Raw genomic sequence first — 10,937 nt, forward strand, 5'->3', positions numbered from 1 at the left:
TTTATTGTGATGACTCTATGTATCAACATACTTTACATCATTATATATGCTCGGATTTGCAGTGTAATACTTTGTTAATTGGCCATCTGCTTCTGCCTCCCCGACCAGTGGTCGAGAGGTATTTCCTACTCTTTTTTGAAGGAGTATTTCCTACTCTTTGCCCAATTTTATTCAGGCAAAGTTGTCCAGAGAACAAGGCAAGCCGGCCATATGGTTCAAAGAAACGAAAGCGATGCAAAGAGGTATGTTAGACTACTATTTAACATAAGAACCATCTTTTGAGAAAAATAGTTCTTCTATCGGTTCCTTTTCTCAGGGTATCATATAAACCATGACGATGTAACCTATCAACCGACCCATTCGGAAAAATTTCTAAGGTTAAGCTTGAGGTAAACCCCTGTAATCTTGGTTTTAAGAAACCAAAATTTGCATCAACTCCAAGACGCCGCCATAAAGGACACGGCCGGTGTGGGAGTGGAGTTGAGGCAAATTTATTCGGCTGGGCACCGCTCCCACCATCCTAACGACGCACCACGGCCTACAAATTCAAACCCCCCCGTCCCCTCCCTCCTACCGCCGGAGCAGCAGCCGGAGGGAGAGGGGGCCAACACCCTGACCGGTGGAGATCGGATGGAAGAAGATCGCCTCCCTATTCCGACTTCGGCTAGAAAGGAAGAGAAGAAAACATGACCGACCGACCCATATACCATGCTTTGCGTACTCCCCCCCAACCATATATATAGGGCCTAATACAGTTTTCGAGGTTGACCATTGACAAGATTAACAATCCATGAGATGTTCGATATAAAAATTATATCATTAGAACTTCTTTCACATATGAATGTAACGGTATGCTTTGTGTAACACGCATGTCATATATTACTGCTCTAATCCATGGTCAAAGTGAACCTCGGAAAACGTATTAGGTTCTATATATATATATATATATATATATATGGAGGGAGCACGTACATTAGAGGCGAAAAGAATATAGTAGATTTTCCCTAAACAACAAACAATGGCAAACAAAGAGGGAACTTGCTAGATGAACCCTAGACACACCCATAATTATTAAAGATCTCCTGTTTCGGTTGTCGCTGAGGAGCCTCCCTCTTTACCTACTTCATTCGTTCCTAAATATAAGTATTTTTTAGACATTTCGATATAGACTACATATGGATGTATATAGACATATTTTAAAGTGCAGATTCACTCATTTTGTTCCATATGTAGTCCATATTATAATCTCTAAAATGACTTATATTTAGGAAGGGAGGGAGTATTACCTTCGTCCTAATTTATTAGTCTTCTTCGTATTTTGTGCTAACTTTTAATCATAGAAGTAAGTAGCAAAATGTTAATGCATGTCACGAGAAGTTATATCATTATACTCGTATTTGAACATAGTTTGCGATGATATGAATTACTACGTGTAACTTATATTTTATTAGTTAAAATTATGGTCAAAATATGAACCCTAAATACGATGCGGCTAAAGCAGTTTTTTTGTCTCTTTAGTTTCTTGTGCCATTGTTCTCCCTGTTGATATAAAAATATTTGGCAACTGTAGCAATCACACACTAACCAAAATTGCCAAATGTTGATCCTCAAATTTTTTTTTTGCCAAATGTTCAACTATGAGCTTTACCAAATTTGAGCGTCCATCCTCTAGGAACACGCAGCATTCATGGCGGTACACCTGTTTCTTGTAGTGGTAAAACGAAGAAAAATGGAACATGCCCGCCTTTGTCCCGCCGCTTATCTCCGCCACATCCGCCACCTTGTGTGGCTGCTCCTCCGTGCCGCCACTGCCGGCCTTCACCTCCATCGCCGCCGGGGCCTTCTCCTTCTTCTCGTTGTAACCGTCATCGTCGTCGCTTTCCTTGTCGGCGGCAGGGGCAGGGGCAGGGGCTGGGGATGGAGTGGCGGCGTAGTGCAGGGCCGACGATGGCGCCGGCGAGTGCACGGAGGAGGGGGCCTCGGCGGGGGACGTGTCGGTGGGCGCCAGAGGGGAGGCCGCCGCCGCCTTGTCCTCGTCGGGCGAGCGCGCTGGGGCGGGGGACGCAGCGGATCCGTTGTCGTCGTCTCAGTCGGCGTCGGGGCGGAGGAGCGGGGATGCGGTGGGCGCGCCGGGCGACGGCGGCCGCAAGATGGGGCTCTGCGCGGCGCAGAGCTCCGGCGCGGCCACCACCACCACGAGGAGGAGCAGGAGCACCGGGAAGGCCATCATCTCTGTCTCTCCTGGAAACTTTTTTGGCAACCCTAAAAAAATTGGCAGCCGATTTCTTAGGCTATTTTTTTTGCAATTTGTCCAAAATTGTCAAATGTTGGCCTTCCCTCAAAAGCGCTAGCCAAAAATGTTAATTCTTCACAATTACGTCAGAGTTTTGCCAAATTTTAGCTCCAAACCAGTCAACCCCTTGCCGTGTGACGAATTTGTGGTTGTACCCTAGCTATTTTACCCCAACAAAAATTACAGAAGCAACGGTATGCACATTGTACTGTACACAAAAAACAAGTCGTGGCACTCATAATTTGCACACACGCCATGGATTTAGCAGTGCCCAAAGCACTTACAGCCTGCTTGGTTTGGTTTGGAGGCATTCTTTTGGCAACCCTAATAAAATAGCAGCCGATTTGTTAGGCTCTAATTTTTGGCAAATCTTCTAATCAAACACAAGCCATAATTGTCAAATGTTGACAATTACGTCAGAGCCTTACCAAATTTTTGGCTCCAATCCAATGAATCCCTTGCCGTCTATCATCTAGCATGTGACCAAAGGGAGCGGTGCACCCCTTGCTTGTAACGGTAAAAGGAAGGGAATGGTTTCATAAAAAAGAAAAAAAATATTGGAAAGAGGTACTTACAAATCAAACTCCCTAGAGAAGCAAACGGATGCACATTGTACACATAAAGAGGAAGAACCCATTCCACCCAGCCATTCACCTTACCCTAACCGATCCTCGTTTTTTGTTTCAAAAAAAAAACTCATCCTCCTTTCTGGCCTCACCAATGCAGTCACACAAATCTCAGGCAATGCATCTCAAGGCTCATAGATCCCTCCGTCCCACGATGTAAGACGATTTTTGACACTATACTAGATTATCATGTCATCATTATTCTACCAGACAGAGTCTACAACACAGAGCCGAACAAATCGGCCTGCCAGCGTAATTTGTGCCCACCCAAATGGTCCATCACAAAATATATGTTTTGTTGTCAAACAGATATGGCGGTGAACTCTTCCGTGCTAAGTAAAACAGAAAAAGCAACAGCAGCGGGAAAATGCCCGAAAGAACGCTCAGCAGACCAGGGTCAAGCTGCTGCCGCAGGCTGTTTCTTGGTCTGGTACTTTGGGTGTTTCCCTTTCCACCCTTTCTTCTTCGGCTGCTCCTCGGCTGGCGATGGCTCCTCGGCCGCCTCGGCGTCGTCGGCGGTGAACGGGGAGTAGAGGAACTTCTTGGTGTTGCCGGCCTGCGTGCAGGAGAGCTTGATGATCCTCCTCCCCCACATCCACTTGAGCAGGATCTTCATGTGGGTCTTGCTGTTCAGGCCATCGATCGCAGCATCCTGTCGCCATCGTTAGATGATTTGCATCAGCACAAACACTTGATTAGATATAAGCAGTGGTATTACATGATCTCCAAATCACAAGCTCTTGATTACATATGAACAGTAGTATCCCATCATAGACATAAACAGTAGTATTGCAAGAGCTCAAAATCTTGCAGCGATAAGCATGTCCTAAACTGTTATTGGGAGATTGCACAAGTACTACAGGAATTATTTGAGTTGGTTGCACACGTACACAAGGGACTACAGGGACTAGTTTTGGGTTCTTTGCTTCGTACGCTAAGGAGATTGGCATGGCAGCAGTGGTGTGGTTCAACTAGCAGTCGGACGGGAACCGAGGATGGCGACGTGTGCATAAGGCTCGGAGGAGTCTGGAACATGTCGTGAAAGGATCATGCATACACAGGGCGTCAAGGCAATGCACGGATGTGCGAGGCGGACACGACGCAGGGTGGAGCATGGTGCAGTCGGATAATTTCGGCTGGGTCGGACTAGACTGTCTGACGGATCGACGAGGATGTCGGTCAAAGCAGAAGATGGTGGTGATTTCAGCGACAACGACATAGGAGCGTGATGCTGATGGTGACCGACTTCTGGGGCGTGGAAACACGTGGTGCAGGTCTAAGGGCTTGTGCGGCTTCGACAAGACTATGGCGCAAGATTGATTCAAGGCGGTGTACACATGAGAGAGCTTGAAGTCGACAGGGCGCATGGTAGCGTGGCCAGCTACATAGAGTCATGTTGAAGGTGGAGCTGGAGTCTGATGGACGACTTCACTCTATGCTGATGGAGGGGCTACGACGTAAATGCATGGAGAGTCGAAGCCTATTTCAGCGGGATAGCGAGAGACACGTGGATCGGATTGGGTACCAGTGGTCTGATGGAGGCGTGATACTCGGCATCGGTTGGTGATGATCGATGGTTCTCTACAGTGGGGGGTTGAGGCAGTGTGGGCTAGCTACCCGGGAGACTCGACCAGGACAGCAAAGGCTCGACGCGGTGATAGCGGCGAGGCGTGCGGTAAGCACGGGACACAGCGACAGACCAAGGCACTGGTGGTCATACGTGTGATCAGACAAAGTGTGCAAGGGTGCTGAAGCAGTGTTGACGAGTACTGGATTCAAGTTGGTGACTGGGTCTATCGGTGCTAGTTGATGGATAGGAGTTGACCATGGAGAATCTGAGAAAGTGGCGGAAAGTCTGAAATTGTCAAAAGCTGAGAGAGTACATGGTTGTATATTCTGTGGTGTTCAGTGCACATGGCAAAGTGCAGATGACAAGGCAGAAGGAGGCGGAGTGCTATAGCGATGGGACAAGTCAGAGACTATCCGAAAAAAGGATGAGACAACTGTGAATTTGACTGAGGGTGACACAAGGTGACGGTGAAATTCCTTCAAGTTTCAGACAAGCAGTCAAGAAAGAGCGGTGATGTTGAGTTCAGGTAACTCTTATATGTGGTGTCTAATATGTGAGTTGTTCATTTTCACGCAGACAATGTTCGGTGTGTGATGACGTTGAACGGATACTCCGGAAATTGGGAGCACAAAGTAAAGTAATGAGGAACTTAATTTTTGCTCGAGTGTTGACTGTGAAGAAGACGAGAAGGGACTACAGTTGCAGGTGGAGTCACATGGAGTCTGGGAGTAGCAGCGGTGCTCATGGTGTATCTCAAGTCCAATGTACATGAAGGTTCGACGCACGGATGAATTCAAGGTGGTGGAGAATATTCGCCAAGGTGGAGTTTGTTAGAATTATGTCGAATATTATTGTACAAGGTAGGTTACAATTGGACTTGGTTTTGGACTGTGTGTATACAGGGTAGGAGTTGTGTCCTAATAGGACACTTGTATCCTAGGCCTCTCATATATATCGGGGGTAGACACACGATGTAACCTATGCCAACATAATAGCACGGGCACGCGGGGGAGCCGGCGGCGTGTGCCGGCGCCCGGGCGGCCGGGGTGCGGTATTGTGACGGTGTCACGGGGAGGAGCGCCCGTAGTCAGGCCCCGGGGATGTAGCCATATCGGTGAACCTCGTTAACAAATCTCGGTGCCATGCTTGTGTGATTGCTTTGGTCCTCGGATGATCGATGGTGGCCTCGGATTTATTCTAACACATTGAGCATCTAAAACAGAAGTGGCATGAACAAGAATCAATTGTTTACCTCACCACCAGGTGGCTATCATAGCATACACATTCAGCAGCTTATTCGGTGCCAACAGACTAAAAGATGCCTGATTACAAACCTAATTGCAGAAATTTCCTACTAGCACCCAAATAGTCATGGCAAGATCACTGAGTTGAACATACACCATATTACATCTGTAATACAAGAGTATGGCTAAACGCGAAGAAGGGTAAAACTACTCTGTAATCACAAGACAAAGTTGATATACAAGAGCACGGCTAAGCGCGAAGAAGAGTAAAGCTATCTACTTTATTTGCTGCCCAAATGCAAGAAGCCAAGGCACTAAAAAGAGGGCAGAAGCTACAATCTTCCTGGTCTAAACATCATCTATCTGACCAATGAAGGAAGTACAGGCAGAGGCCAAGCTGTACTACTTGCTTCGGGGCATCAGTTCCATCAGCTCTTACTACTACTGCATCAAATTTATTTGCCGGCCACGGACGAACAAAGTTGCAGCAATACATCGAGCTCAACAGCTAGAGGTCGTTGACACACGCACGGGCAGCCGAGTGAGTTGACGCGCGCGTACCTTGGCGTGGTTCCAGGTGTTGCCGACGGTGAGGGGCCCGTGGTCGGCGAGGATCTGGAGGAGGCGGCCGGAGATGGCCACGGCCTCCTCCTTGGGCACCTTGGGGTTGATCCGCCGGATGTCCACCGCCCGCTTCCGCGAGAAATGCCTCCTGAACGCCTCCCACGCCGTCGACCCCGCCCCTCCTCCCCCGCCGCCGACGCCCCGGAGGAACTGCATATCGCCGCCGCCGCCGGGTCTCTGCTCGCTGAGCTGGGGTTTCGGCCGAGAGAAGCAGAGGAGAAGCCCAGTGAGTGGCCCACGACGGGAAGCCTAATAATAATATAGCTAGACTCTGGCCCATGGGATGCTATGTGGGCTTGGCCCAGTTCTGTTCCCCTTCACTGCCTCGTCGGCCACCGCAGCCCGACCAACCATCCCATATCTCTCCCCGCCGATGACAGCCGCCGGTGACACCGCCGCCGCCTGACGAGCTTGCCTCCTCCGAGGTAATCCACCTGCACCTCCCCCCTCCCCCTCTTTACGCTCGGGCGCGAGCTCGGTGAGTGGCTGCCGATCGAGACTGCCGACATATGAGCTCGGTTGGTCAGGTCCGATTTGGTTCCGATGTCTGAGAATTTTTTGGTCGAATTGGGCAGGGCACATGTCCGCTCTCCGTCTGTGCAAGGGAGCCGTCCAGTCGCCGCCGGGGCACCGGTGCTGGTCGGGGTGCTCGAGGTCGAGGAACCTTGTCGCCGCCGCTGCTGCCGCGTCCTCCTGCGCTCCAAGAGGGGCCGCCGCCGCCGCGTGCTGCCGGAACAAGCATCAGGGGAGCTTCCGCTTGGTGCGCGCGTCTCCTTCCTTCGGCAGAAGCACCAGGTAGCGTTTACTGTTAGTGTGTTACCACACCAAGAATATCCGTTCCAAATAATACAGAAATAAGTAGCTACAAAACCTGCAAGTTGTGCGATGTGTGTCGATTTCTCCAATGAAGATTGTTCGATTATCATTACAGTATTCAGTCAGTTTTATGTAAAAAAATGAGGAATTCTTCAGTGTAGGGTGGCTGGAGATTGTTAATCTTTGTTTGTTTCAATCGTATGCTACAAGCTTTCAGTGTAAATACTACTGACTATTTAGTCGCCAATGAAGATTGTTCGATGGTCATTTCAGTGTAAATACTAGTACAAGGTTTCACTGTAAATACTAGTACTTAAGTTTAGAACACCGTTGCAATGGCAAGGCAATGCAAGTGAATTGACTCACTAGTAGGCAGTGTGCCAAGTATTACACCGTAGAGAAATTTTTTATTTCATGCATATCTCACATAGTATACGCCCTCCCCCATTTACCATGAGGTTCTCAATTCAGTGAGTGTACAGTTTCATTCCCTTCTGTTCTGATATGTTGACTGAAAACATACATAATGGAAACTAGTTATCCCTAATCTAGGCATTCCAGTGTTGACATGTTCACTCAAGGTTGATGTATTTATGCTTGAAATGTCAACTTGGAAGAGAATGCATGATTTACTCATTAGTCGGTACTTGCACGGTTCCCACATCACAGAAGATGCACAATTCCCGAATTCTGTAGGTAGCGAATCCTAAATACTCCCTCCGTAAACTAATATAAGAGCGTTTAGATAACCATGTTAGTAATCTAAACACTCTTATATTAGTTTACAGAGGGAGTATGTGCTAGCACATTCAGTACACTGTAAGTGGTATGGGTTCAGAACTCATTTAAGTGGATCATTTTTTGGGGTGCCATCAGATGGTCAAAATAGATATCTTTGTTGGAACAGGACACTGTCTATCTTGCACTTGATGTAGTTAGTATTCAGTCAATTTTATGCAAAATCCGGGAAATTATTAGGTGTTGTGTTTTCTAAGAACAAGGATGGCTGGAGATTGTTAAAGCACTTTGTTTGTTCGAACCGAATGCTATATGGTTTCATTAGAAATCCTAGTGACTGGTAGTCTTTCTCATGCTCAGTTCCGATGTAAAGGTTGTTTAATTTAGATGCATTGTACCACTGAATTCAGATGCAAACTTGCAATGGCAAGGCAAGTGTATTGAATGGCCAGCAGGCAATGTGCCAAGTATTGCATTGAAGAGAGCAATTCGATTTCATGCATATATCACACGCAATATACACCCTCCCCTTTTACCATTAGGCTCTCAGTTCAGCGAGCTTACAATTTCAGACCCTTCTATTTGGATGTGGTAGCTAATTTACTAAATAATGCGATTAGTTATGCCTAACCTAAGTATCCTAGATTTAACCTGTTCACTGAAGGTTGATGTCCTTATGCATCAAATATCAACTAGGGAGAGAATGTGGGATTTCGGTTTATTCAGTACTGGGTCCTTGCACGGTTCCAGCTTCAGAGAAGCTGCATACTTCAAAAATTCTGTAGGTAATGAAGCCAAATTTGTGCTAGCTCGGTTAGTGCATTGTGAGTGGTATGGGTTAAGAATTCAGTTTTTTTTAGATGGTTAAGAACTCAGTCTTAATTAAGGGCTCGTGTTTTTTCATGCCATCAGATGGTCTTTGTTGCAACAGGTCACTATCAGTTGTATTTTATCTAATAATCTGCTCTGCGTGTTCCTCTGCCTTCCTTTCCTGAGTTATTGTTCTGTGTCTTGAAAGACAGCATGCTTTCTTCTGACAATGTTCAATAACATATTATCGGAAATATTTTGTTCTTTCTGTAGGGTGGTGCAATGGGCCATTAAGACTATGGCAGACGACAATCCCGACAATTCAGGCAATAGCACTCGGCTGTTTAATGCAATTCAATCTTTCTTAAAGAAGTTGTCTGGCAAGCTGAAGAAAGTGAGTAGAGGGTTTCCAGTAAAGATCCTATTCTTTCTGATAGGATTTTACTGTGCCACGGCATTTGCTACCGTCATCGGGCAAACAGGCGACTGGGACATACTTTCTGCCGGATTGGCCGTTGCCATCGTCGAGGTTATTGGCGCTCTCATGTACAGGGCTTCCTTTGCGCTTCTTGGCAGGATGAAGAATATGATTTCCATATTCAATTACTGGAAAGCCGGGCTCACGCTTGGATTGTTCTTGGATTCGTTTAAGTATGAAGTGGATGAACTCCTTGAATCATGTAGTCCGCTTAACTTTGAGATTAATATATTTACTGGGCTTTGGTAAGTTTTTGCTCCAGATTTTAGTACCTTGGTTCATCCGCCAAATGTTGCCCAAATTACGCCTGCTCCTGCATCCATAACGACCCCGATGGCGCATTTGCATCGATGATGAGCCCGATGGCGCTGGCGCATTCCTCATGTATGAAGCTGTGCTCCTGCTCCTCGTCATCCTCTCCCTCAGCGGGCATCTTCTTGTGCTGCTCCCACTAGGACAGGCTCCGCTCTCTCCTCTGGTCTTGGCATCCTGCCATGCTGCAAGACAGCCTGCACACCATCATCTCCATCGGATTGGTGCCGAGCAGGCAGCTTCTGAGCACAAGGTAGTATCATGGCGCTGGCGCATTCCTCATGTATGAAGTTGTGCTCCTGCTCTGTACAACTTATTCTGAATTTTGACACCAAACTTATTCTGAATTTTGACACCAAACTTATTCTGAATTTTGACACCATTCTGGAAGGTCATCTCTTGTAAACTTCAGCTGCTGACCAATGGTACCGTGCCTTGCTGTTTGCAGAGCGTGGAAGCGGGAAAAGAGTGCGGCTTGCCTGTGATCATGCCTGGGGATAACATCCTGAAGTTCTTCACGAGGCTTGGCCCACACAAGACGCGCTGACTTGGAGCAAGGGCGAAGTCGAGGTGCAAGTCAGATGTTCAGTTTTGTGAGACCGCTGGTATCTGCAAGCGGGCTTATGGTTGACTGATTGTAGTTAGCCGTTAGCGACTTATGATTGATGGATTGATTTATATATGCAAGCGGCTTACGGTTGACAGATTGATTGTATATAAGAAGTGCGTTCGTGGGTTTTCAGAGATGACGAAAATAATCTTTCATGTGTATTAGATATGGAATCCCAGTAGGCTTCTTTATTTTTCTCTCTCCATACAATCCCAAAATGGATCGGGTTCTACTGTGAAAAGAGATAACGGAACACAAAAGAGTACCCAGCATCCATAGGGTGGAATAATTCATCACCCGCAAAAAAAAGGGTTGAATAATTCATGGTTTTAGGGTTAAATCATTGTTTCTATCATGGAACTGGTTGAATAATTCATTTTAGATGAACTTGTTGAATGCTACGACATTGGGAATCTTTCTCCCCTGTCACCAGGGATGCAGGCGGGCATCCTGCAAAGTCCCGCATAAGTAGAGAATTAGTTCAAATTGAACTAAATCTGAGAGGAGCAACCATAAGTAAAGTAAATATGTTTTGCATGTGGAGCGGGGCGGATCGGCGCCGCTCTGCACCCCTAGCTGTCACACCCAAATCCTAGAGCTTAGGTGCACGACAATGAGCGTGTTAAGAGGGATGGATACATATTGTCGGTTCATTTGTGGGTTTTTTCGTCAATAATCAGGGGCTCACACCCCTAGCTTCATTTCATTGAAACGAAACCAGTTACAATATTCTACCAGACCAGGTCCAGCCACTAAAAACTAATAAGCACTCATCTCACCCTCTCAACTAAGGTCCAAAGTTGTCTTGCTACAAAA

General features: G+C 46.9%; 2 protein-coding genes and 1 pseudogene across 4 annotated transcripts; 1 reads left to right on the plus strand and 2 right to left on the minus strand.

Annotated features, from left to right (window-relative positions):
* Window positions 1-1,573: 1,573 nt before the first annotated feature.
* LOC147977298 (uncharacterized) lies at window positions 1,574-2,230 on the minus strand (annotated as a pseudogene).
* An 869-nt stretch (window positions 2,231-3,099) lies between these two features.
* On the minus strand, window positions 3,100-6,573 carry LOC125553215 (tumor necrosis factor receptor family protein). Its single transcript, XM_048717011.2, has 2 exons — window positions 6,295-6,573; window positions 3,100-3,571 (listed from the first exon to the last, which is right to left on the minus strand). Exons 1-2 carry the CDS (start codon window positions 6,511-6,513, stop codon window positions 3,317-3,319), a joined length of 474 nt encoding a protein of 157 aa, XP_048572968.2. The 5' UTR covers window positions 6,514-6,573; the 3' UTR covers window positions 3,100-3,316.
* Window positions 6,574-6,656: 83 nt separating this feature from the next.
* LOC125529164 (YCF20-like protein (DUF565)) lies at window positions 6,657-10,289 on the plus strand. 3 transcript variants are annotated; one of them, XM_087519255.1, is made up of 5 exons: window positions 6,657-6,782; window positions 6,933-7,152; window positions 8,995-9,372; window positions 9,462-9,764; window positions 9,960-10,289. In XM_087519255.1, the coding sequence occupies exons 2-4, from the start codon at window positions 6,938-6,940 to the stop codon at window positions 9,466-9,468; spliced, it is 600 nt and encodes a 199-aa protein (XP_087375381.1). In that variant the 5' UTR covers window positions 6,657-6,782; window positions 6,933-6,937; the 3' UTR covers window positions 9,469-9,764; window positions 9,960-10,289. The 3 variants fall into 3 exon arrangements, with proteins under 3 accessions (XP_087375381.1, XP_087375380.1, XP_087375379.1); XM_087519254.1 differs by having other exon boundaries at window positions 8,995-9,794; XM_087519253.1 differs by having other exon boundaries at window positions 8,995-9,764.
* The last annotated feature ends 648 nt before the right edge of the window (window positions 10,290-10,937 follow it).

Source organism: Triticum urartu, chromosome 4A, assembly GCF_056163025.1.
Source record: "Triticum urartu cultivar PI428250 chromosome 4A, HENAU_Tu73, whole genome shotgun sequence".
NCBI classification, from domain to species: domain Eukaryota; kingdom Viridiplantae; phylum Streptophyta; class Magnoliopsida; order Poales; family Poaceae; genus Triticum; species Triticum urartu.

Coding starts and splice junctions, on each gene's coding strand:
- LOC125553215 (XM_048717011.2), bottom strand. CDS start 6,513: ATGCAGTTCCTCCGGGGCGTCGGCGGCGGGGGAGGAGGGGCGGGGTCG. Junction 3,572..6,294: donor ACACCTGGAACCACGCCAAG/GTACGCGCGCGT, acceptor CGATGGCGACAG/GATGCTGCGATCGATGGCCT.
- LOC125529164 (XM_087519254.1), top strand. CDS start 6,938: ATGTCCGCTCTCCGTCTGTGCAAGGGAGCCGTCCAGTCGCCGCCGGGG. Junction 7,153..8,994: donor TCCTTCGGCAGAAGCACCAG/GTAGCGTTTACT, acceptor TTCTTTCTGTAG/GGTGGTGCAATGGGCCATTA.